This window comes from Sebastes umbrosus, chromosome 3, assembly GCF_015220745.1.
Source record: "Sebastes umbrosus isolate fSebUmb1 chromosome 3, fSebUmb1.pri, whole genome shotgun sequence".
NCBI classification, from domain to species: Eukaryota; Metazoa; Chordata; class Actinopteri; order Perciformes; family Sebastidae; genus Sebastes; species Sebastes umbrosus.
The window spans coordinates 24537438-24564052 of NC_051271.1; the positions used below are offsets into that span (position 1 = coordinate 24537438).

Here is a 26615-nt window from a genome sequence, read left to right on the forward strand (position 1 = left end):
GCAGCCCTGCGGCGGGTCACCTGCTGCCCGCTTTCCCCTCGTTATTTATCTCTCCCTGACACTTCATTCCTCTTCCTGTCAAAGCCCCTCCTCTTCCATCTCCCCATTTTCTCCTCTCCTCTGCTGAGTTTGGCACCGGTCCTCCGATCCTTTCGCCAATACCGGCTACCCGGGCCAACGCGTGCTGAGTCGACCCCTTCCTATCACCCTCGTCCGGGTCATATGACATCCAGCTTCAGGGGCCTCCCTAACGATGGGGGCCGGGCCACGGGCCCATAAATGAAAGTCCACAGTGTGTGAGTTGCTCTGGCCGGCTGGAGGGGCTCCTCTCAGCGGTCCACCAGAGGGGTAATTACTTCCCCAAGTTGGGCTTGGAACTGGACTTCTTGCCCCCTGAAGTCTCCACGGACTGACCGGGACGCGGCACCCCCTTTCATTAGGAGAGCGGCTTATGGTGGGAGAGCCTCGAAAAAACAGACGAAGTGAAGGCCCTCCTTTGGCTGGTGATAAATTGGTTTGCCTCGCAGACGGAGGGGGGGTGGAGAATGACACTCAGAGGACATGAAGGGGATGAGGAAGTCACAAATACAGTGCAGGAGAAGAGGGATTTTGTAGATAAAAATACCTTAAGCTGAAGGTACAGAAGAGATGAGACACAGGAGCTGTGCAGTTTGGCCTCTATTCTGGGTGTATTAGCTGGGGGAGCTCGCACATCAAGGACAGACCCAAACTGTGAGCAAGTGGCAGGCATTAACATCAATGTAGCACAGGGTTATCACAGGAAAGTAATACGCTCAGTCACTTAGCCATGATCATCCCAGGTTTCTGTACCTTCCTCTACCTCCCAGTGATCACAGCCAGTATAAAGTGACATGGTAAGGAGAAAAAAGGAGCCGAGTGAACATGTAATTAGCAAGTGGTTTCATGTAAGTGCTCTTTGATTTATAATTCAGCATAGCGAGAACCCCTGCTACCCAAGGCTAGTGCTCCTCTGAATTAGCCCTGCGACTGGGAGAGGCTGCAGCGAGAGGGGGGGGGGGGAACCAACCTGACTAATTTGTGCTCTGTTTGAGGTGGGTTTAAAAAGGGAAGGAGACGTGAGGTCCATACCTGGACCTGCGAGGCGTCAGATCATAGAATATATGGCATAGGGAGGTTTAAGGATGAAGTGTTATGTAGGCATCTCTCTCTCTGATGAGATGAAATGATGCTCAGAGACTGAAGTTTAGAGAGAAAAGTTTGATATGATGAAAGCTGCTCATTTGTAATGTGACTCAGCAGTAAAGTACTGATTTATTTGCACATGACAACATGTACTTGAAGATAGTTTTACAGTTTTTCAAACCTGTGTATGAAGTTATTTTCTATGGGAATTGAGCAACATTATTCCCCCTCTAACTGCATCTTTGATACGGGAGGCTTTTCTGTCAGCAGTGGCCTCATTTCTCCTCCGCTCAGCTTGGTACATACTGGATTCTCTTTGGTTCCCCATGGGTCCAATGATCCCCTGATCATCCTATATTCTGACGCCCTTATAAAGCTAATGTGCTGATTTTACGTTTTCAACCTGCCGTGATCCCCCGCAATCCCCTCTGTTGCCTCCGGTTCCGCTTTCGCACTCAAGTGAGGATCCGCCGCCGCTTTGATCACAGTCCCCCGTTAAAGGTTTAAAACGTCTCAATTCCTGACGATTGTTGGGGCCTCTGTGGTTTACGTTAAGCATTTCCCCATGCCCCCTGTCCAACTCCACCACTCCTAAATGAGGTACCCACTCTCCCAGCTTCCCATCCCAGCGCTGCTTTCAAGTTCCCCCGATTGGGTGCCGCAGCTGTAAGCCCTAGATTTTGTCTCCTCCATCTTTGTCAAGCCCATTTGCCAAATACAAAAAAGACCCAATAAGCTGGGTCTTCATCGCTGCTCTCCAAAGTAATCCCCAGATCTCCCACTCTCTCGAAAATCAATGCAAAGGTTGAGATGAGGTGAAACTCCCTTCTTAACTCATCGGGCTGGGAAGTGATAAAGTCTTAGGATCACTTTTTTGGTAATCATTGTGGCTCCATGATGAAACTAATTGTCCTATTTCATGCAGCCTAACAGCTTTTCAACATGTCCTTTATCAAAACACTTAGAAAACAGAAGGAGAAGGTGTTGATACTGTGCTGCTAGTCGTGTTTAAGGCAGGAAAAACACTCCGAAACAAACTTAGAGCAACATAGTTAAGTGCTATTGGATAATGAGACAGCAAAACAGTTATTTAACAGAGCAACGATTGATAGCACCCCACCTGTCGAATATCAGCCCCTATATCCACTCACTGTTTAGCTCCTGAGAAAAATATCTGGGTCACTCTGGCTTTTGGGTGTTTGACTTTCTTCACCAGATACTCATTTATTTTGGCTCTCTGCCATTTCATGCTGGGCAGGTATCATACAGTTGGCTTGTGTGAGCTTGTTTGCTTTAACAGGTTCCCACAATTTATATGGAGGGTTTGGTGAAAACCATTAGAACTGGAGTAGTAAAGTGAGTCAAATGTTGTCATCCTATTTAAGTCTTGGGTAATTAACATAACAAAATGAAGTAACAAATATTGTGCAAACCTTTTTTTTTTTGCAACTTGGGGCCAAGCTGTATTGACATATGTTGTTAGCTCATGTAAGTTAACAGCTGCCTATTTACCCGTCCAGCAGACATGCAGCAACATTATAATTTATTTGATGTCCTGTTTCTGGCCACCTGGTGAATGTAAGTTCAATATTCACTCTCCTTTTAGCTCCGTTTTTGGTCTCTAGCAACTGCTGAGGGGAAACTTTGGCTTTTTAGCGGCTAAACTATGCTAGTGTCGCTGACCTCGCCTGGTTGCGTTTGGTGCTATGTATCATACAGTGTTTTTTTTTTCTTTTGCTGAAACCAGATGATGAGAGCGGTGATGGTAAACCAAAACAAAATAGTTTAGGGGCTGTAAAATCAAAAGCTTTGTAAAACTGAGAGAAACTGCAGAGTCTGGTGATAATTCTCTGTTACAACTAGTGCAACGTATCCTCATACAACGGTTCGTATGATATCTTATGAAAAATTATTCCCTTATTTTTCGTGCGTTTTCTTATGAATATCCAGCAACACGTGTCAATCTCTGCTCGTTACATGCATATAGTCTTTTCAAAATAAACTTCCGTCTTCACAGGAAACAACTTGGTTAAGTTTAGGCAACAAAACTACTTAGTTATGTTTAGGAAAAGATTGTGGTTTGAGTTAAAACGGAAGTAAAGTAACTAAAGTACGGAAGTTATGTACGTGGCAAATACATCAGCATTGACTTCTGGTTTCACACGGGATATGGTGAAAGTCTGGTGTTTTCTGAACCACACATCCACCCCGATCCGTGGATTATAACTGATTTTGTGGGATATACTCTAAAGAAATTAAAGTGCATTACTTTTCGTAGGTTTAGCTGAGAACGGTGATTGAGAATAGCCTGATTAGTGACCCCATTCACATTATACGCGGCCATCCTTGTTGAATTTAAAATATTGATTAGAGCAGTTTTAATGGAGCTTTAAACACTTAACGTTTGTTTTTTATTGCAAATAAACTGTTGCTTTTGGGTATCACCTCAAACAAAGCATTTAGCCGGTTGTGATTGAACCAACCCAAACTGCTGCCTCTGCATCGGTGAGGTCTGGGAGAGAAAGAGGGCTAGTGCTGGGACAGCAGTAAATCTGCCAGCCAGCCTTGGCTAATGTCAGCCTGATGGAGGCTCCAAACCAGTGGGGTGGGATGTTCCGCTACAACCCTCTGCCCTATGGTCTACCGTCATAATTAATATGTTGTTGTATCAAAGTTGAAGCATTTGCCTCCGAAATGTCCCGCGCCCAGCCCCCTTATTAAAGACCTGACCTCCAAGCAGCTGAAGGTTGCTCTGCAAACTTGGCACACCCCCGAGCGAAAACATCTGCTTTCCTCACAGGCAGGACCGCCACGGACCCCATGTCTCAGCTGGTTCCCACAGCTCAGAGAGAGAGCCCTTCCCCTGTCCTCACGCACTGACCCCCACATTTATAACCCCCACCCCCACCGCCGCCGAGACCTCCTCAAGCCTTGGGCCCAGGCCTGGACCTCTCCATCACCTCGCCCTCTTCCCCCGTCCACGTGTAGTAGCGTGCCAGTGTGGTCACTTTACTGCTGAGAGGACTGCTCCTGTCTTGTTATCCCCACATCACAGCCTGTCGAGAGGAAGGGAGGGATGCGAGGGAGGGAAGGCATGGAGGGGGAGGGGGAGGAGGCATCTGCGCTGCTCCCACAAAGCGGCGACTGTTGGAACGCTGACAGAAGCATCTGTCATCCCCTGCCTTCACACACTCACCTGCTGTCCGAGGCCCTGACTCTTTCTATCTTCCTCCTTTACTCTCTCTCTCTCTCCTCGCTCCTTCCTCTCGGAGCTTTCTTGGTGATTGTGTGAAGCTCTTGGACGCCTCCTTTAGAAATCCCACAAACTACCTCCTCCCATCCTCTCTCTTAATGAGCCCTCCGTGCCAGTCTATACAAGCGAACATGCAGATTTCTATTAAATCTGTGCTGGGATTATTTTAAAGTAATTTTTCACAAGCCTAAATAATGCAAGTTTTTTTAACCATCATAATAATGCAAAAGGAAACCCTCCGACATGTGCTATAAGACGACAACTACGCAGAAGTACATGAGATTCTTCTTTGCCAAGTCCTTGCCAAATTCAGCAGTATTTATTAACAAATATTGCCATGGTGTTAATGAATGTACTGACCTGTCTTGCGACCACTTTATCATTCTCCAGTGGCACCCCCGTCCATTCCCCTAACATGCTGAAGGGTTGCCAGCAGTAAGGGGAAAGATGCCAATCCATGTGTATGACACACACATAAAAAAACACACACAGGCTCAAGGACACCATCGCTCATTCAAGTCCAGGGAAGGTGCCCTTCAGATGAGGCCACACGGGAAAGCAAAAACCCAAAATCAATGATTTTGCACAAAGTTTGAAGCAGAAAAACCTTTATAAATTTCCATCAGTATTCCATCAGTCCTCAGTTAGACTGAGTAACGGCAGATGAGGTTACTTAGGGTGAGCTCTCTTCTTCTTTTCCCCTGTTTAAGAGTTTTTGGGAGTTTTTCCTTATTCAAAAAGAGGGTGTAAGGATAAAAGATGTTGTATGTTGTACAGATTGTAAAGCCCTTTGAGGAAAATTTGTGATTTTGGGCAATATAAATAATATTTAACATTACTTAAAGGTTGTTGCACGGTGTGTGAATTTGCTCACATGCATGAACACTGGGGATGTTGTGATATACTGGTACTGATGATAACCGTGATATTTATAAATGAAATATGTTAGTAATACACACATGATAATATTGTGTAAATATTCCAGTGCCTCTTAAATTATTTTATATATATATAGTTATGGTTACAGACTCTCTCTCCACCTCCCTACAATCGTATTTTGAGTGTAATTCATTTGCCAAAAAAGAGACAACAACACACAATAAACAAAGTTAAAGAGGAATTTGACTGATAGCATTATTATTATTAATATTTTTCAAATTTTCCATCGATATCATGATAATATCGTTAGCGTGTAGTGAAAATCTGATATTGTGACAGCCCTAATGTTCACACATAGAACAAATAGGCTACACACAAAACTTGATTCTGCAAAGAGATTGTTTATACAATATGTGTTTGCTTTTATAATTTATCCCAAACAGAACTTGTTTTATATGGATTTTTTGAGTCTTTGATTAATATTTGATATTGACATTTGATAGTTTCATTCTATTCTAACCAACTGTCTGCTGGAAGTTGTTCTCAAACTCTGTCCTCTTTTTCAGTCCGCTGATTTGGCCACACAACCAGTCATGGAAGAAGTAAAGACCTTTTACTTTACTAAAAGGAGAAAAAAATTAATAAAAGTCCTGCTTTGAAAATGTAACTCAAGTAATAGTTTGTAATTGTTATCAGCAAAATGTACCTAAAGTTGTAAGTAAAGGTACTCTGCAAAAATGTGTTATACTTTTACATATTATATCATAAAATTAGTACTGATGCATTAATGTGTCTAACATTTTATTTTATTATCGATTAAAGCTAGGGTTGTTAATGCTGAGAAACTAGCAAGAGTACACTAGATTTTAAAACCAGCCCAGTGTTGCCAACTCTCTTCCAGTGAAAGTAGCTAGCAGCACTAGCTCCAAAACTAAATCAAGATAGAAAGTCGCCAAGTCGGCAACACTGACAGTCCGTCGCTTCAGGCCTCCCTCCAAAGCCACTCCCCCAAAATCATCATTATGAACGTAAACAGACAGGCCGGAGTGAAGTGATTGGACGGGTTTATTACAGTCCAGCGACAACCACACATACTTTTTTTTCTTCTTCTTTTTGTCAGAGCATTTGATTTATTGATTTCTGTCGGAGTGTAATGAGAATTTCAACAAATATAACAAAACAGTTTTTGAACACTGCCAATCCTACCTTTAATCTGCCAACACTGTTTTGTCGATAAAATGTCAGACATAGTAAATAATGCCTTCTATACTTTCCCACATCTCAAGGTAACGTCTTCAAATGTCTTGTTTTATCCAAACAACAGTCCAAAAGCCAAAGGTATCCAGTTTATTATCATGTATGACAAAGAAATTGTGACATTTGAGAAGCTGAAACCAGCAAATGTTTGCTTAAAAGAAGACTAAAAGGATTATTTTATTATCATTTTGACTAATATTTGCATGTCTTATTGTGTAAGTAGTGTTTAACTATTGCAGTTATTCATGGTGAAGCTAGTTTTACTATTTTATTTGCTTGCCTTGTTTAATCTACAACAATGCATCTTTTTATATAAACCCATCATGTTTTGTGTGTAAACTTTTAATCTGGAAAATAACTTAAATAACTAAAGCTGTCAAATAAATGTAGCTGGGGTAAAAAGTGCATTATTTCCTTGTGATATGCACGAAGTTAAATAGCATGAAGTAGAAATACTCAAGTAAAGTGCCTCAGAATTCATCCTGAGTATAGAACTACATGTACTATCCACCACTATACACAACTTAGAGTTTACTAAACTAATGAAATAGGTTAGTGCATTTATCACAGAGCTTGTTTTTATTGTTTATTCATTTCCGCATGAACCAGCACATGTTACTATGACATCCGAGCTCACCTGTCTGTGTGTCTCTCGGCTGATCGCAGTACAGCATCTATCTGTGCAGCAGCTCTATAGATCTATACTTAATGATAGAGAACATGTAAGGTGAATGCCTTTCCTGAAACCTGAACCCTTTTCTGGGTTGTCTCATTGCCATGATGTGCCAGAGGGCTGCAGTAAAGAGTAAGGGAGGTGCTTTTGAATGGCACTGGTCATATATATAAAGTAGCTTCTCTCAGCATGTGAGCGAGGACGCCGCAAAGAAGAGAGGCAGGTTAACAAATGAGTGAGGAAGGATAGCAGGACTTTGTGGCCCTCGGAGACAGAGTGGGTTGGGATGTTCTGCCAACACCTCGTCTGCCAGGGTGAAGGATACACATTCACATTCACATCCACACACACACACACACACACACACACACACACTGTCATCTCTCTATAGCTCCATCCCTGGCCTCTGTTAGAGCCGTGTGTCTGAGCAGGAACCCCACTAAGCTGGCTGGGGTCCAACACCAAGGTCTCTCACCTGGCAGGCTGGGCAGGGGGCCGGTAGCTCCTGTGAGTTATTCCTGGGCATGGACCTGGGTTCCACCTCTCTCTGTTCTCCTTTTGTCTCATCCGCTCGCCTCTGGCCCATCCTGGCCTCCTCTCCTCCCTTATCCCCCTCTCTGGGTCCCTGTGGCTGATGAGCCTGTCCTTCAACTATCAGCGTCTTCTATTGTCTTTAACACACATACACACACACACGGTAGACTTGGATTTATGTAAGCTTGCTTGTATCTGAGGCCACAAATGTTGAGGTCACCTTCATTTGCTTTCACCATCTGCAGTGTTTTATTAATATAAAGCACTTTAGAGCCCGGTGGCTGACTTATGTAAAGATTTTCAGCCAGTTACACTGTCAGGCTATTAAATAGGCGTGTCTATAAGCACCATAAATGTGGGTCAGTAGGGGCCTACTACACCTACTAGTAGGTTTTATCTTCTACTTACATGGTAGCTCACCGAAAGAAGGTATAAAAGAACATGACAGCGACTCTAGTAACCGTAGTAATTGTGACAGGAGCAGAAGCGGAAGTCAGGTGCTGTAGTATAGACGGATTGAAACTCCATAAGGGGTGGAGGTCGGGGACGATGGATGGCGGGACACAAGACACAGGATATTCACTCAGGATACCGGAGTTCACTTCCTGTGTGAAACCAACAATGTGCAGTTGTCTTTTTGTTTGTAGTTTTGTTAACCCAAAACACAATGTTTTTCCCTAAACTTAACGAAGTGGGTTTTTTGCCAAAACCTAAAGAAGTTGCAGCTCTGTTGCCTAAACCTAAAGAAGTTGTAGCTCTGTTGCCTAAACCTAAAGAAGTTGTAGTTTTGTTGCCTAAACCTAAAGAAGTTGTAGCTCTGTTGCCTAAACCTAAAGAAGTTGTAGTTCAGTTGCCAAAACCAAAAGAAGTGAAGTTGTAATTTTGTTGCCAAAACCAAAAGAAGTGAAGTTGTAATTCTGTTGCCTAAACCTAAAGAAGTTGTAGTTTTTCAGCCAAAACCTAAAGAAGTTGAAGTTCTGTTGCCAAAACCAAAAGAAGTGAAGTTGTAATTTTGTTGCCAAAACCAAAAGAAGTGAAGTTGTAATTTTGTTGCCTAAACCTGAAGAATTTGTAGTTCTGTTGCCTAAACCTAAAGAATTTGTAGTTTTTTTGCCAAAACCTAAAGAAGTTGAGGTTCTGTTGCTAAAACCAAAAGAAGTGAAGTTGTGGTTTTGTTGCCTAAACCTAAAGGAGCCTTTTTTTGTGTTCAAAAGGTGGTGTTTCAGTTTTACAACATGTTAGAAGGTGTTGCTTTTAAGTTTCACTTTTACAACGTAGTAGGCCCCTAGTGACCCACATCTATGGTGCTTATAGGGCCTGATAACACCTATTTAATGGCCTGATAACAGTCGAGTCGGGTGCAATTTTTTTTTAAACTCTCTGTTATATATCCCCTGATGTTTTTTCAGCCTAAATAGAAAACCTTAAACAAACAATTATAAAGGGAAAGTTTTGAATCATGATTAGAACTGAAACAACAGTTGACAAAATATTAATCGACTATTTAGAAATTTGATTATTCATTTAAGTTTTGTTTTTTTTCTAACTCCTCTAATAAGAGTATTTGCATCTTTTTTGCGCTGTTTGCGTTTTGCGTTGAATATTTTGGGGGTTTTGGACTGGACAAAACAACATATTTGAAGATACCAATTTGTCGTTTTTTAGTAGTTGTCAAGCTATCTTTCCAGACCATGTGCAGTTTCCCCAATTGACAGAGATTGATGCATCTACCCGAAGATTTTCTTACTGGATCCCACTCAATGACCAAACAGCTTTTCCCTTTTTTTCATTTCCTTTTATTTTGTAGGCTTTAGGAATTAGCATTCACCATTAGCCATTAGGTGAAAACCTTTGAAACAGTAAAGAAAATATATATACACACTGTTACAAAACAACTGTAAATAAGCAAAAATACATTCTTGAAACATTGCAAAACACATTAAACCTCATTTCAATTAATGCACACACTGTCATGTTAAATGCAAACAAAGCAAATGCCCACTGCTGCCACCGCTCTTGCCTTAACATCAGGTAATATGAATAATGTATATGTATCTAATTTCATGAGATACATACATGTCTGTCTGTCATTGTAATAGAATAAATGATTAATCAAAGAAATAATTGTCAGATTAACTGATAATTAAGATAATCGTTAGTTGCTGTCCTAACTAGAATTTAAAATAATTTTGTTATACTGTAACATGAGTTTGTGGAGATGAACCCAGAGTTTAGACAATATAATAGATCAGCTGTGGAAAGAGATAAGATACATTACAGGACATGCAGATAAAAAAAAAAGTCCCTTCCCACTGATAGTTTGTAAGATGCACTGTAGTAAAATAACAGTAAAAATAAATTCAAATTAGTTTTTTGTTTTTTATTAACGCCTTTTAAAATTAAATAAAAAACATGCAGGCAAAGCATAACGTGAGCTTGCTGTTACGGTCATTACTTTATGGAGTAAATACCAAAACCTGAACAGCAATCCATCATTTTGCTTTGCTTACACTTCATATGTTAGGCCTTCATCTCACCACTAGAGGTCACTGAATACCAACCAAATGGAGTCCAAAAATATGACATATTTTTTTCCATAAAATGATAACTATTGACACAGTCATACATAGGTTACATAATTTCATTGACTAATAATTGAACAAATAAAATAAACTTCCTTGACAGAGATGTGAGCCATGTTTTGACCAGGAATATTCAATTCAATTCAAACTTTATTGCAGACTCAAGGTCCAGTTAAGAAAAAAGAATAAAACAACAACAATACATTACATTACAGTAAGCACTATAAAAAGTCATGATAAAAAGATATAAAAAATATAAATATTAAAAATATATATACATACATCAATGCCTTACATATAAAGAACTATACATGTTAACCCTGCAGCCTCAGCATCAGTACCAAGCAGCAGAGAGGAGCAGCTGCAGAGCTCTCACTCTGATGCTATTTTCAGGTACCAAGAAGAACACACGAGATTTACACCTAACCGCTTAATACACATATCCTTTACCTTAACGTACATTTTATTAATCGTTTTGTAGAAAAGGGTTGTCACGGTATAGCACTAGTTTCTATGGCAACGACGTCTAGCGTGGCTGTATCTTTATTTTGTTAATTATGGTGTGAAATACGCATGCGCGGAAGTTGACGCCCACTTTTTTTTCAAACACGTCTGTCAACCCAAAATAGACGATCTTTGTAGCGTCGGGATGCTCCAACTCGATTACAACACAACAAATACTTGCTCCAATTTTGGCTACATTTTGACTCACTTTATAGCTTCACAAGCATTCAGTATGTTACTATAGGTGCCTTAAAGCTTTTGGTTCTGCTTTTTTTATAAAAGAAACAACACAGGTAACGTAATTGAAACAGACTCCCCCCCCCCCGTCCTGCCATATAGTGGTACAGTCCGTCGACGTCCTGAGCGGGAGCGGAAAACGTGCGTCCGCCTGTGAGGAGAAGGAAGAGCAGCGGTCTGTGTTCCTGCTGCAATAACACCTTACAGACACATCTACATATCATACTGTTTCCTATAGGCGTCTGCACAAACTAGAGGTCAGTGAGCTGGTTGTTGTTGCTCTGAATGCATGTGTGCACGTTTTGCATGCCTGTCTCAATATTGATTAAAGCATAATATAGGTTATAGCATATTATACCTTAATTCTGTCTTCTTTCTACAGCTTGGTAAGGTGCTCAGCATGACTCGAGATTGGAAACCTGGTGATCTGATCTTTGCCAAGATGAAGGGATATCCACACTGGCCTGCAAGAGTAAGTATGGAGCTTTAGATAGATAGATAGATAGTAACTTTATTGATCCTGAGGGAAATTCAAGTTTCCAGCATCACAGTTCCATAGTGCAACAACATGTTAGTAAAAAGGCAGTAAAAAAGTTAGTAGTGCAAAGTACAAAAAAATATACCAGATATAAAAATACAAGGAGATGAAGAAAACTGTTAAAACTGAATATAGTGCAGGGTAACAGCTGTGATACACGACTATTAAAAAAGTGAATATAGTGCAGAAGAGACTGTTAATAATGAATATCACCCCCCCACTCCCTAGAGAGATGTTGTACAGTTAAATGGATTAATATAGAATATTTTATTACAATTAAACTTGCTTCACATGTGCAAAAAAACACACCCATCCACCAGAAGACAGCAAATATAAACCACATCCACCCTCCACCCTCCACAGACATAAACCACAAACTGAGCACACAGCTTTCAGTTTGCTTTTCAATGTGGGTTTTGTAGCTCATGGCTGTAAGTAAATATAATTTGTTTTTCATCATTTCCCTATACCAGATCGATGAAGTCCCAGACGGTGCTGTGAAGCCATCCAATATCAAGTTGCCCATCTTCTTCTTTGGCACCCATGAAACGTTAGTAAACGACCGCTGACAGTCTATCTCATCTTATCTTTATTTCCTGTAGTTTGATGGGCTCACATTTACTCAGGTGAAGTTGCATTTAAAGAGGACCTATTAAGCTTTTTCTCTTTCCTTTAGTTTAGTGTGTTATATAGTTTTTTATGCATGTAAAAGGTCTGCAAAGTTACAAAGCCCAAAGTCCAGGTCAAAGGGAGAAACACTGCTCCTGAACTGCCTGAAACGTCTTGCTTGAAGTCCCACCTTTTCTTCCATAACATGGTGATGTCACCAAGTAAGACATTTGCATAATACCTGTCTAGCGGCTAGTTTGGTACGCCCTCAATCAAAGGTCGTTAGAGCGGAGCTGGAGCAGAGTCTGAGGAGTTTGGTTCTGTTGACCAATCACAACAGAGTGGGCCAGCTGACCAATCAGAGCAGATTGGTCTTTTTTTTTGGGGGGGGGAGCGGGGGAGCAGTAGCTGGTGTGCCGGTATGACAAAAAATAAAGCGTTTTTGAACATTAAAGCATGTAAACATGTTCTAGTAGAAACCCTAAATACAAGTATGCACCTGAAAATAAGCATATTAGGTCCTCTTTAAGGCACTCATACAGTGAGTTCATGACATGAGAATGATTTAAAATGGTAAATGGCTGCATTTATGTATCCAGGTTTGTTTATTGAGTTGTCATTGTGCTCTGTTGAAGGTGTTTCTTTAACTACATAAATGTTTGATGAGTGGCTGAATAGAGTTACCTGTGTCTGTGTGCTGCTGCTCCGTCTCACAGTAAACACACGCTACATTTTTAATAGTTTAGAGAGTATTAACAGACAGATTGTCTTCTTTCAAACAGAGCATTTCTTGGCCCAAAAGACATCTTTCCGTACCAGCCCAACAAAGAGAAGTACGCCAAGCCCAACAAGAGGAAAGGCTTCAATGAAGGATTGTGGGAGATAGAGAACAACCCAAAAGTTGAGCTCACTGCACCCAAGGTACATCTTCGTCCTCTCTGTCTCCTCTGAAGACATGTTTACAGTGTTTATCCTCCAGGTGTTGACCTTAGCTTGGATTGACTGTACCTCAGATCCTGATATATACTGTACCTCCCTGAGTTGGACAGCTTTTTTGTGAGTGCACTTAGTTTTTAACTACCTGAGAGAAGTTGGGGTAAACAAAAATAGCTGGTTCGAGGCTTCCTAGCTTTAATTCTATTTATTTGTTCTTGTTGTTTAAAGCCGGTCGCCCCTGAATCTTTCACTGGAAAGGATTCGGACAGCAGCCCAGAAGGAGAAGAGGAAGCAGAAGACAAGGGGATAAAACCCAAAGTAAGTTTTTGCTCTTCAAATCGGTCACTCATGTAAATATAAACTGGGGGGAAAAAAGTTTGGATATTTGTGTTTGGTGGATTATTTCTCTGTTGTTACAATGCTAATTGGCATTGTATTTTACATCGTTGGAAAGCCTGTTTATTTACCTTCGCAATGATGTCCAACTTGTAAGGATCATGCATTTGTGGGATGAGCAGCACAGCTGATTATGTGGGTAGCGCTCAAGAAAAATTTGCCAAAATGCTCCGTCAATAGTAAACAGTGTATTCTCCTGTCGGTGTTGACTCTTGGTTTGAGTTGTTTGGTGGATTGGATGATTGAACTCTCTATCAGTAACAAGGAACAAACAAGACATATTGCTATTTACATTTAATACACCGTCAGGAGCCTCAGTAGCGGTGGAAGATCCATACGCAGCCACAACAGCCTGGCACCTCCTCCTCATGCTGGTCACCAACCGGGTCACACGTTGCTGTGGGATGGCGTTCCATTCCTCAACCAGGATTGGTTGCAGGTCAGCCAACGAGGTTGTGTTGGTCACTCTAACACGTACAGCACGCCCAAGCTGATCCTACAAGTGTTGAATTGGGTTGAGGTGTGGACTCTTGGCAGGCCGTTCCATTCTCTCTACTCCCACATTGTGGAGGTAGTCTGTGATAACCCTGGCTCTGTGGGGGTGAGCGTTGTCATCTTGGAGGATGAAGTTAGGTCCCAGATTGTGGAGATATGGGATCGCCACTGGCTGCAGAATCTCATCCTGATATCTCACTGCATTGAGATGGCCTTCAATGATGACAAGCCTTGTTTTGCCAGTCACATTATTGAGGGAACACACAACCACACTGGCTGACCTGCAACAAATCCTGGTTGAGGAATGGAACGTGTGACCAGGTTGGTGACCAGCATGAGGAGGCGGTGCCAGGCTGTTGTGGCATTTTGGCAAATTCTTCTTGGGCGCTACCCACATAATCAGCTGTGCTGCACATCCGACAAATGCATGATCCTTACAAGTTGGACATCATTGTGAAGGTAAATAAACAGGCTTTCCAACGATGTAAAATACAATGCCAATTAGCATTGAAACACAGAGAAATAATCCACCAAACACAAGTTTCCAAACTTTTTTTCCCAGAGTTTATATATATTCACGGCATCGACATGCTACTGGTTTGTTCCTGTGCTGTCAGCTTCTTTCCTCTTTTGCTGTTTTTCCTGTGATCTTTCTGTAACGTGTGTCTGCTTCATACTGAATTACGTATCAGTGCAGGCCATAGCTTACTAAATTCATAGTGTCATTGTACGCTAAGAGTAGTGTGTGGAACAGAAGGATACTCGCTAACTTTTCTCCCTTTCAAGTCCCGTTTACCCCACCGCACTGCGTCCTATGCTGTGTCTTGGGTGCATTCAGGTTCCAGGAAGTGAGGCTGAGCAGGAGAATGAGAATGAGGAGGAGGAGGATGAGGAGGTGGAGGAGGATGAGGAGGAGGAGGAGGAGGAGGAGGAGGAGGAGGAAGGGTCTCTGATCTCTGAGCAGGGTCCTCAGAACCAGGATGTACGTACGTTTGCATGCTGGGATACCATAAAGCGGCGCAGGTCGCCTCACTCCCTCCCCCGTGGGAAAGCATGTGACATTTGGTGGTTTTTCCAATTGGTGGTTTGTTTCTGTTTGACTCCACGTTCTTGTCGGCGGCCACAAACTTGCATTTGGTGCTTTTGATTAGAGTGCCTGGTCTGCTGGGTTTTCTGTGTTTACGCCACTGAGGTGATTATCTGAGATACACAGTCCCTGTGTTTTATAAGATTACATAATATCCAGTAAGCACAGCTGGCTCTTGATCAAATTGATTTTAGGTTTGGGACATAAACTCTGTGTGTGACAATGACAAAAAAATATGTTTTCTTCTTCTCTATTTTACCTCTCTGAGACCACCCTGACAGCTTGTGTTATTGCTTTCCATTTCCTGCCTTTTCCTGCTCCACTTATTCATAAAATACTGTTTGCAATTAGTTGATGTTGTTTTATTTTTGCATGGCTTTCTGTGCTTTGGAGAAAGGTAAGTTGTGACTACTCAGTTTATGTGTTTTTCCTCAGGAGGAGACAAGCTCTCTTTTTATGTCCTTTATTTTGACACTTCCCCTGCTGTCCCTGCGATATTTTAACAAGACATAATCTGTGTCCCAATTCCTTACAATGTACATTAAGTATACCCAAAATGTATGAATGCTAAAACAAAGCTCACAGCTGCAAAAAAATTACAAAATCGCTCCACCAAAATTTCGGAAAAAACAAAAAAAGTATTATAGTTCAATTTTAATGGCAGTTTGTTTTCCTTTTTAGTGTTAAACAGTTAAGTATGCTGATTTCTTGTGTACTTCAAACACGGTATACTTTAAATATTAGCATATAGTAAACAGTATATACTATGTACAATTAGTGTTTGGAATTTGGACGCAGCTATTGTTAATGCAACAGTGGCACATTTAATACTTCACAGGGTGTAATATCATAACTACACACTAGATGGTGTTATTGATCCAGAAATTTTAATTGTGGGGACGGATCAAATCATCCAAGAAGGACTGAATATATGCTAAACTGTCCACTTGACATTTATACCTGCTGGCTTTCGTTTTAGCATCTGATGCTGTTATATTAAAGAGAACTACAAAGACGGTTAAAAGTCAAGATTATTGACTGAAATCAAATTAACAAAAGGATGTCGCATTTTAGGGTTCTGCACAGAAAGAATCCACAGATGTTCCTAAACCCAAGAGAGGAAGAAAGAAAAAGGTTGGTAGTATTTATGAATGGGTTTACTTTGTTATTATAATGGTTTGTAGAAAAACATTTTATAAGATGGTATGTCTTCTTTTTTTTCCAGAGTGATGCTGAGCAGGAGACTGAAAAACACGATGCTCCCGCCAGTCCCGTTAGTCCCTCAGGTAAGCCGTACTCCCTGTGATGGTACTCGAAATGCAGATTAATGACGTTGTGCTATTAAGAAGAGGTACAGATAGACACAAGATGGATATATACATTTACAACAAATATGAACAAATACATTAATCACACTGAGAAACATATTGCACTGTGGAATTGTAGGACATTTGCACTGTATCTTATTTTATTTCAACTGTAAGTTGAGTTCTTATCATTCAGCTATCCTTTTGCATAAACTGGATTTATAGTGTGTGGTGTGTTTTTGTGTCCATGTGAGCAGGTGCAGAGGCTCCTAAACGAAGAGGCAGGAAGCCCAAAAGTGAGAAGTTACTTTTGCTTAAGCAGCAGCAGCAGGACCAGCAAGGCTCAGGAAATGAAATGTAAGTACATGAACACACATACAACAATAACACACACAATGTAAAATCCTTACATCCTGTTTCTTGTACACCATCTTTGCCTCAGGCAGCGGGCCCTGAATGGATCCGTTCCTGCAAGGAAGAAATAATGCTAATATTCTTTCATTTTGATCACAAGTTTGCCGAGTTGGCACTATAAATAGCCTCTTAACGGAATTTGTCTCTCACATTTAGGGACACTGCTGAGTCAGACAGAAAGAGAAAGAGGGCAGCAGAGGACAAGTCCAAGAGTGGAGAGGAGGAGAAGAGGAAGAAGGAGGACGGCAAAGGAAAGGAAGCAGAGGTGAAGGAGCCTGAAGCCAAGAAGAAGAAGAAGGAAGACGGCTCCTCAGGCTCTGATGATGAAGAGGCAGGTGTCCAGTCCAACATGGTTCCTCCTTATCAGGAATTTGTGTCAGCAGTCAGTACGATGCTTTCATGCACATGATTTTGATTTCTTTTAATTTCAGAAAAACAAAGGCAGAAAGAAAAACTCAGAAATGGACAAAGATGTGCGGCGACGGAAAGCGGATGAATTGAGAGAGTACGTATACACGCGATGCCCAACAGAAACCTAAAATGATGTCCTCGTATTGCTTATTCTGATTTCACCAACAGCCAAAAGTATTTAAATTACAGTCATACGAAGAGGAAAGTTAAAATTTGAGAAGGAATAACCAGAGATTGTTACATTATAGGTACTTTTAACTCGAGAAATAACTTGAATTTAAATAGAATAACAAAATATATTTTATTTCATTTATCATTTCATTTTATACTATTTATGACACTTTTTAAGATGTGGTTATTCTGTCTCACAGGCCAAACAAAGATGATGGGAAGAAAAATGAAGACAGGACAGGAGGCAAGAAAAAGGGTGAGTATTATAGTTCAAATATTAGAATTTAATTGGTGTTGAATTCAAGCACCATCTTTTTCAGGGCTCATGTTTAGGGAATAAGGCAATCTTAAAATCTTCTTATTTAAAGCCAATGAAATAAAAGTTATTGTTAAGATGACGACCATCAGTAGAGTTGAAAACAACAGGTGAAAAGGCGAAGCTTCATTGTTATTATTCGATACAGAATTGCCCAATGAAAGCCCGAAAACAAATTTTAAGTGTAAAAAGCTGCAAATCCAAAAACGTGTTTTTGAGACCGAAATAATTCTTAAATTCACACTTGATTAATGTTCTGTTAAAAATAACTTCTTGAGGCAAAACCGTCTCCATCATAATCATTGGAATTCTTTTCCTGTCTGCAGAAATGTCAACTGACCTGAAGCTGCAGAGCCTGCACAGTGAAATCAAGATTTCACTGAAAATTGACAACCCTGTGAGTTCTACGAAACACTGTCGGATTATAAACGTCTCCTACAAGTCCATCTTTCTCCACTGACAACTTTGTGATTGTATTGCAATATTTCCATGACCAAAAAAAGTGATAGTATTTCCCAAGGCAAATGACCCTGTGACTATCATCCGTATAAACTGCTGAACGCTGATCCCACATCCACTCATTGGTAAATGCTTTTATATAGTGTCTTTCTAGTCTTCCGTCCACTCAAAGCGCTTTACACTGCATGTCAGCGTTCACCCGTTCACACACGCATTCACACACTGATGGCGGAGGCTGCCATGCAAGGTGCCACCCTGCCCATCAGGATCTAAATTCATGGTCATTCACACACCGATGGCACAGCCTTCGGGAGAAATTTGAGGTTCAGTTTATTGGACACTTTGACATGGGGACTGGAGGAACGGGGATCAAACTGCTGATCTTCTAATTAGTGGACGACCCACTCTATCTCCTGAGCCACAGACAATTATTTGGGGCTCAGGTCTGTGCGTGACCTTAAAAGTATAAACAAAGCACTTTCATTGTGACACAGTTTTGGCACAGAAGCTGGTCATTGTTTTAATTTTTTTACTGAAACCGTGTCATGGAGGGAACTCTGCAATGTGAGAGTCGAGACGCTGTTATCTGTGACGCAGTGTCAGCAAACCCCGAAATGACAGAGGACACGTATGGACACCAATGTTTGAACCATAGAGATAGAATGAGAGTAGAACGGACATTCACATTCAAATCAACATAGCAGGATGGTCAGAGCGGTGGCCATTTTTATGTGTACCGTCACCATTGTAGCGCGCTAGCTTATTCTATTTCTATGCTCAATGCACAGTGCCGAACGCCATCAATTGACCACGGCAATCAGTTCAATGTCCGTTCTACTCTCATTCTATTTCTATGGTTTGAACTTTTTAGGAAAAAGAAGGCTGGACATTTTCAAAACAAATTCCCTTTTTTTTGGTCGTGTCTAGAAGGTAACACACAAATTGCGAAACTCTCTTGAGATGGTTGAGGTTAGGGGTTACCCTTTAGACACAACGCCCTTTTTCTTAATTGGAAATCCAAAAATGCAAGGTAGTTTAATAAAGTTATATTTAGTGACAAAACAGACAAATATTATCGCAAATATTATCATCATTCATCACATGATGTCAAACATAAAGAAGTGTCCTGTATTCTTGTAATGTCCTGAATTAGGACAGTTTTTGTAACATTGTTCGACATCCATCCAAAACCATCCGACAAGCTTTAGCTTGCTATATCTGGGTGCTGTAAGACACCTGTCACTTTCTTTGAGAAAGTTGTTTTGTACCTCGATATTTCTGCTCACCAGGTGCATCCTTTAATGTCCATCTATTTTAAATGGATACTTCCAGCAGAATAATGCACCGTCTTTCCAACTAAGGCTGCACGATTTTGAAAAAATATCTAATTGTGATTATTTTGACTGACAATTGCGATATGATTTGCATTATTAGAGGGAATGATAACTTTTACATCATTATTCTCATTTTCATTGAAAAAATATGAAAATGATTATAATGTGATTTTTGCAGGTGATCTGTACCAAACATGAAACTAGATGTTTTCGTAAGTCTGTAGAGTATGATGTGTAGGCCAGGACATCTCTGCAACACAACAGTATTCAATTTAAAATGCTATTTTGACACATATTTCACCTTTAACAAATATTGTGATTTCCTCCGCATCCTGCTATTTGAAAATTGCAGTAGGCCATAAAACACATTTGATAACATTTTGATTAATTGTGCAGCCCTGTTTCAAACATGATTCTAGGAAAATGACAGAGACATCAGTTGTCTTCCAAAAAGGACAGATATGTAGTTTTTAATACATCATGATTAAGTTTGATAATTGTGTGCATTTCCTTTGTTTATTTCTAAATGCCTACACATCTTTTTGTTGCCCCTTTTGTCCACGGCCCTCGCCGCTCCCACCTCACCAGGATGTGAAGAAGTGCATGGAGGCGTTAGATGAGATTAGTGCCCTTCAGGTCACAACCCAAAACCTGCAGAAACACAGTGAACTGATTTCCACACTCAAAAAGGTAGGTACACATCCAAAATCCATTTAGAGTACAACTGTTTTCAAGTTGAACAATCAAATGACACCAGCGTATGTTTCTAAGCACTTTTATTGAGTGGTGATGTGTTTTTATCCATCTTCTAGATTCGCAGATTCAAGGCCAGCCAGGACGTCATGGACAAGGCCACCATGTTGTATAACAAGTTCAAGAGCATGTTTCTGGTTGGAGAGGGCGACTGCGTGCTCAGCCAGGTACTCAACAAGTCTATAGCTGAACAGCGGCAGCACGAGGAGGCCAAGAAAGGAGCGCTGAAGAGAGTGGAACAAGCCAAGGAAAATAACCCAGGTAAGTTTTTATTATAAATAGATTCAATCATTTTTTTAAAGTTGTTTTCAACTCGCTTAATCTCATACTGTAGACGGGAAGGTATTAGTATTTGTCCATGCTGTACACACTACTCTTAGTGTACAAATATGATTTGTTCAGTAGAAATTGCAGATGTGAGACATTTGTATACAAACATGTTTCACCTAATAGTTTTTTCCTTGAAGAATTAGCATATTAATTACAGTAGGCACATTATACAATCTAACTATAGATCAAGGAATCTCTCTCTGTCTGTCTGTCTGTCTGTCTGTGTGTGTCCTTTGTATATCTCAAGAACTGCTTATGCGATAGACTTCAAACTTGGCGGGTGTATTGCTCAGGACCCAAGGCAGTGCAGTGTCCAATGTGGTGCAATTTGGCCAGAAGGTGGCGCTATAACAATGAACTTTACATCTAGACTGATTTTCCGCCATTTAGAATTTTGAGCAATTATCAACAAATTTGGTACAGAACATCTCTGGACCAAGCTGGAAAAAGTTACCTTTTGGATTTTTTATGTCCCGTACAGTTTTTGCTGTAGCTGGCCCTCACAGTTGGCTCAAATGCTGAGGGCAGGACTTATATTACAAAAAATGTCATATCTCCTGAAAGCTTTGTGCTATTGTGACCAAATGTGGTGGACATGTGTAGATATGATGTCTGAGTGGCAGTGACCAATTTGGTGCCATTTGGCCAATAGGTGTTGCTGTAGCAGCATCATCAAACTATAAAGGAAGTATTCTCCGTCTGTCTGTGTATATGTATGACTGCCCTTCACATATCTCGAGAACCGTTCGTCCAATCAGCTTCACACTTGGCGAGTCCAAGCAGCCATATCACGGTTCTCAATTACGCTGCAAGCAGCACTTTTGTAGGCCGAGCAATCGGCCCGTTCCGGATGTAAACTTCAATAGACTCTTTTAATACCTCTGATCACGTAAAATAATGACACGCTCACATTGATTATTGTCAGATGTTCTGGACATTAATTTTATGCCAGTGCAACAAGCTCTTAGTAATTCTGCTTAATCTTTGGTCATGTATGGGACCTTTCTATTTCACTGGAGCTGATTGTTTCAACTTTTGGTCACATGGCTGCATGGTTCATCATAATAGTGTGTTAATGGTCCAAGGGATGATCATGACTCATAGGTGAACAAGTAAAGAGTTTGATCTTGAAATTGAATTTGTGAATCCTCTGTATGTCTTTTTTAGGAACCTGTGATGTGAGCATATAGTGCAGTTCAAGATTTTGCTTACCTTGATTAGTGCTGGAGGTTTGGAATTCTGAAGTCTACACAGACTGAAGTGAGCGCCTGCTGCCTGCAGCTTTTCATCTAACCCGCACATATTTATCACTAGGGCTTGATATAGTTTAAAAAATTCAATATATGTGCAAATACAATACCCGAGTTTCGTTACGATACTAAAACATACACGTATAACAATAACTTTGTTGGGGAAAACACAACCTTTTTTCATTTAACAAAGTATGCTAAACTGTGCAATGCACCGTTGTTAAGAAGAAAAGAGCTTTGCCTACATAAAATACTGTAAAAAAATGTGATTTTTAAAGGAACAGTGTGTAGCATTTCAGGTGATTTATTGGCATAAATGGAATATAATATTAATAAGTATGTTTTCTTTAGTGTCTAATCACGTGAAAATAAGAATCATTGTGTTTCCGTTACCTTAGAATGAGCCGTTAACGCTGAATTCACACCAGAGCAGCGGCTAAGTGCGGCGAGCTGCCATGCATCCATCCATTATCCACCATCTATTAACAGCTTATCTTATTCAGGGTGAAAGCGGGGTACACCCTGGACAGGTCATCCAGACTGGGGTCATAGGGCTAACATAGAGACAGACAACCATTCACGCTCACATTCACACCTACGGGCCATTTAGAGTCAACAATTAACCTGCATGTCTTTGGACTGTGGGAGGAAACTGGAGAACCCGGAAAAAACCCACGCTAACACAGGGAGTAAATGCTCAAACTCCCCACAGAAGGGCCCCAAGCCGGATTTGAACCTTCTGCTGTGAAGCGACAATGCACCACCATGCAGCCGAGCCGCCATTCAATGTCTATGAAAAGTTGCGGCAGCCGCTCCCGAGCTCAGCCAGCAGTCGTTTGATTCTGCGATGAAGTGCGGCATTTCTCCCACGGGAGAAATTTCAGTTGGTTGCAACCTCACAGCTAGATGCCATCAAATCCTAAAAAATATTGAATCAAAGAGGGTAAACAAATCTAAGAAACTGATGCCAACTTTTGATACTTGTTATTTTTCAATACTGAATACTTATGGACACTTTTAGGTCAGTCTCAAAATATAATAATTACTATTAATTGCTATGAATAATCACTATATATACAATAGCCAAAGAAAGACAGTAACACGTGTATTATGGGTCTGACAATTTAACACATGCACCAGTTGTCTTATTCACCATATATTGTAATAATAACACTTTTATAATGCTAAGAACTGCTGGTTATGATTATTCATGATAATTGTTCTATACAAATGTACAGAAAGAGCAAAAGTTTCTTATGAGACCTTTTTTAGTATTTCAGCACATTGGTGCAGTGAGAGAGGGCTAGGTCAGGTGATACAGTAGTCATAAGGCGTGTCTGCTAGTTATTGATAAATCAAGTATGACCAGCCGAGTCAAATATGAACCAAAAAGACAACAGAGACATTGAAGTTTGAGTTTCCATCCCTTCCAGGAAGGCATCATAGGATCTCTGTGGTTAACATTCTCAGTAGAGACACGGAGTGTGATCAGAGGTCTGCAGCCACATCCATGCTGTATTGCCTCACTTGATCCATGCACGTATTATACTTCAACTAAAGTGAGTTATCTCTGTGAAAGGTCTCTTTCTCCAGCAAGGCATGTCAAATGGATGGAAAATCGGGTTTATCTCCGTAAGGTCGGGAGCTCAGCGTGTGTCATCACATGCTCCTGTGAGCTCTCCTCTCTGCGGTGTTTTAGGTTGTGTCGTGATGTTCTGTCTGACTGAGTCTGTGTTGTCTCTCTGTCTGTGTGCACCGCCTACAGACAAGATGACAAATGGTGATATCAGCCCCGAAGAGAAGAGGCAGGAGACGGAGAGAGAGAAGCTTCTTGAAGACACCTCAGTGGGAGAAAATCACAGGTAGTTTACCCGACACATACACAGGACAACACTGTTGCAAATCTATTCTGTTCCGTCTCTTCTTATGTCTCTGCGCCGGCGACAGTCGTGGCCGGAGACATTATGTTTTTGGGTTGTACGTGCGTCTCAGTCTCGTGAACGTGATATCTCAGGAACGCCTCGGGGGGGGGGGTGTCATTACATCTGGCACAAACTTCCACTTGGACTCAAATGAAGTGATTAGATTTTGGTATTTTGGCCATAACTCAAGAATTCATCTGCTTATTATGACAATTTCACACAAATGTCTAATAGGGTAAAAATTGATGAAGAGATGACATTTTCACAGGCATGGATGGAAACTGCAACTTGATGGAAGCATACGACCGCGAGGCTCTAATTCTAGTTTTAATATGGCAAGAAAATAATTAATATAGTATAAAAGCAACAACATACAGGCATAGAGGAAAAAGTGAGATTTCAAAAAGAAGCACAAAATGAACTGCCAGTGGCATTGACCTTTACTCTGTGACCTTTAAAATTAGCCACCTAAACTGTATAAAACTAGTGTCCTCTCTGTAGTTTTGTCTGGCGTTCCCTTCAAGTACTACATTATTATTATTATTATTATTATTATTATCATTATTATTATTATTATAGTACATTTATACAAAGCAAATACATTTTAGCTGGCTGAGAAACACTATCTTAAAGAGTAAAGCTGGCATCATGCTATATTTTTCTAGACGTACATCTTTTACAGGAACAGTGTGTAAAATTTCGGGGGTCTATTAGCAGAAATGGAATATAATATTCATAACTATGTTTTCTTTAGTGTATAATCACCTGAAACTAAGAATCGTTGTGTGTTAGCTTAGAATGAGCCCTTCATATCTACATAGGGAGCAGGTCCTCTTCAAGGAGTCTGCCATGTTGCACCGCCATGTTCATACAGTAGCCCAGAGCGGAAAAAAACAAACACTGGCTCTTGAGAGAGCGGTTCACGTTTTTACGTTACCTGAAGGCCACCTTAGTTCTCTGACACGCTTGTGAAACTGCGGTAACGTGAGCTGCGGAATGCAAAACCGTGGTACAGTGATCAACCGCTTATAGTGATCAAAAAGCTCGGGACAAAATAATTCCTATGCAAACGCTGTTTAAATAATTTGCTTATAGTAATGAAGTAGCCCACTTACAGTGTTCATCTTGGGTCTTTTAAAACTACGTTAGACTAAGTTTTACTCCCTTGATGCTTTGCCTTGCAGACCGTCTGCTTTCCGGCTGGATATCTGTGCTGCGTTCACATCGATATCATGACGAGAGAATTTATGAAAAACGACTGAAAAGGCAGAAGAATTGGCAGCGAGCCAGTAAATAGCAAAGCGGTCCGTTTCATTACATTTGTATTCATGTAATAAATATACAAATGTCACTTAGATGGTATTCTGCATGATAAATAATGCACAACAAAAATGTGTCAATACTGTCTTAACCTATTTCTTTATCGTCTTTGACTGCAGTGCCCCAAAAGCTCAGGAAGAGTCCACTTGAGTGTCCTACACGCCTGAAGAAAAAAGAGAAGACATTTGCTGCTGTACTCGTACAACCTTTGTCCAGACTGGGCTGACCAACTGGGATCTTCTGTCCAGTTCCTTTTTGATGACTGATCATGATCACTGGTTTCCAGTTTACTTACTGTTCCTGTCAGTGTTGCTGCTTAATCGTTTCAGTACATCAAACCCCTCCACTCCCGAGATAGACTGACTGCATATTTTATTTTTTTTACTTTGTGTGTAATCTTTACCTTTCAGACTCCTTGTGTCACACCTGTTGAATTTTGAGTAATGGCTGTGTAATGATTAAGAACTTGTAGATTTGCAGCACCAAGAACTTAGATCTTAATGCGCATGCTCACAGATACAAGAGTAGTACCATCTGGTCCTATTTTGTCATCGTACTCATTGCATTTAAATAGTTTTTGACATTTACAGAATCAACAGTTTGATCTTAACTTACAGATTATGTGAAATGCAGAGGTTTAGTTGTGGTTAGAAGCACCATTACCATGTCTAATCATATTGGCTGCAACATTCCCCAGTTTGCCAAAGTTCACAGTATTTGGCCAAATTTTCTCAAACATGTTCAACTGTCTGTTTTAAAACTTTTGTTTTTAACGTAGATGTAAATAAGAGTATTTTTCTGCCTGTCTGATGACCTGTTTCCGCATCCAATAATAAAGTAGAACATATAGTACTCCTTTGTGTCTTTTTTATTCATATATTCACATTGACTGCACAGAAATCATGTGTTGTATAGAGCACCTCAAAAAGATCTGAACTCCAGTCTTCTTTCCTTTGAATCTCTATTGATGAAGATTGACATTTTTACTAGACTTTGCCTATTGTCTGACTACGACTGCTGTGTCATGTTACTGTTACTGCACAGGTCCATTTGTTCTATTAGCTACTTGAGATCAATTTCCTCCATAAGCTTGATGAAACAGATTAGCTCAGTATTTGAACTCTTAATAAATACAACTAAAGACTTTTTTTCCAAACTATAACTTTGATGTTTTTGCTGTAATGAATCAGAGCTGCAACAATAAATCGATTATTTGTCAACTATTAAATTAATCGCCAACTATTTTGATAATCAATTTGAGTAATTTCTTAAGAAAAGAAAAAGTCTAAATTCTGATTGCAGCTTCTTAAATGTGAATATTTTCTGGTTTCCTTTACTCCTCTATGACAGTAAACTGAATATCTTTGAGTTGTGGACAAAACAAGACATTTGAGGACGTCATCTTGGGCTTTGGGAAACACTCATCGTCATTTTTCACCATTTTCTGACATTTTATAGATCAAACAACTAATCCATTAATGGAG

The 26615-nt window shown here is 40.5% G+C and overlaps 1 protein-coding gene across 6 annotated transcripts; it reads left to right on the forward strand.

The window, feature by feature from the left end:
• The first annotated feature begins 11179 nt into the window (after nucleotides 1-11179).
• Nucleotides 11180-25983, forward strand: psip1a (PC4 and SFRS1 interacting protein 1a). 6 transcript variants are annotated; one of them, XM_037765211.1, is made up of 17 exons: nucleotides 11180-11340; nucleotides 11466-11555; nucleotides 12095-12171; nucleotides 13013-13151; nucleotides 13395-13484; nucleotides 14896-15039; nucleotides 16219-16278; nucleotides 16370-16430; nucleotides 16706-16808; nucleotides 17022-17196; nucleotides 17297-17370; nucleotides 17648-17703; nucleotides 18090-18160; nucleotides 20145-20246; nucleotides 20369-20570; nucleotides 23655-23751; nucleotides 25251-25983. In XM_037765211.1, exons 2-17 carry the CDS (start codon nucleotides 11484-11486, stop codon nucleotides 25279-25281), a joined length of 1554 nt encoding a protein of 517 aa, XP_037621139.1. In that variant the 5' UTR covers nucleotides 11180-11340; nucleotides 11466-11483; the 3' UTR covers nucleotides 25282-25983. The 6 variants fall into 6 exon arrangements, with proteins under 6 accessions (XP_037621139.1, XP_037621140.1, XP_037621137.1 ...); XM_037765212.1 differs by having other exon boundaries at nucleotides 16709-16808; XM_037765209.1 differs by lacking the exon at nucleotides 25251-25983 and adding an exon at nucleotides 24996-25109.
• Nucleotides 25984-26615: the final 632 nt, after the last annotated feature.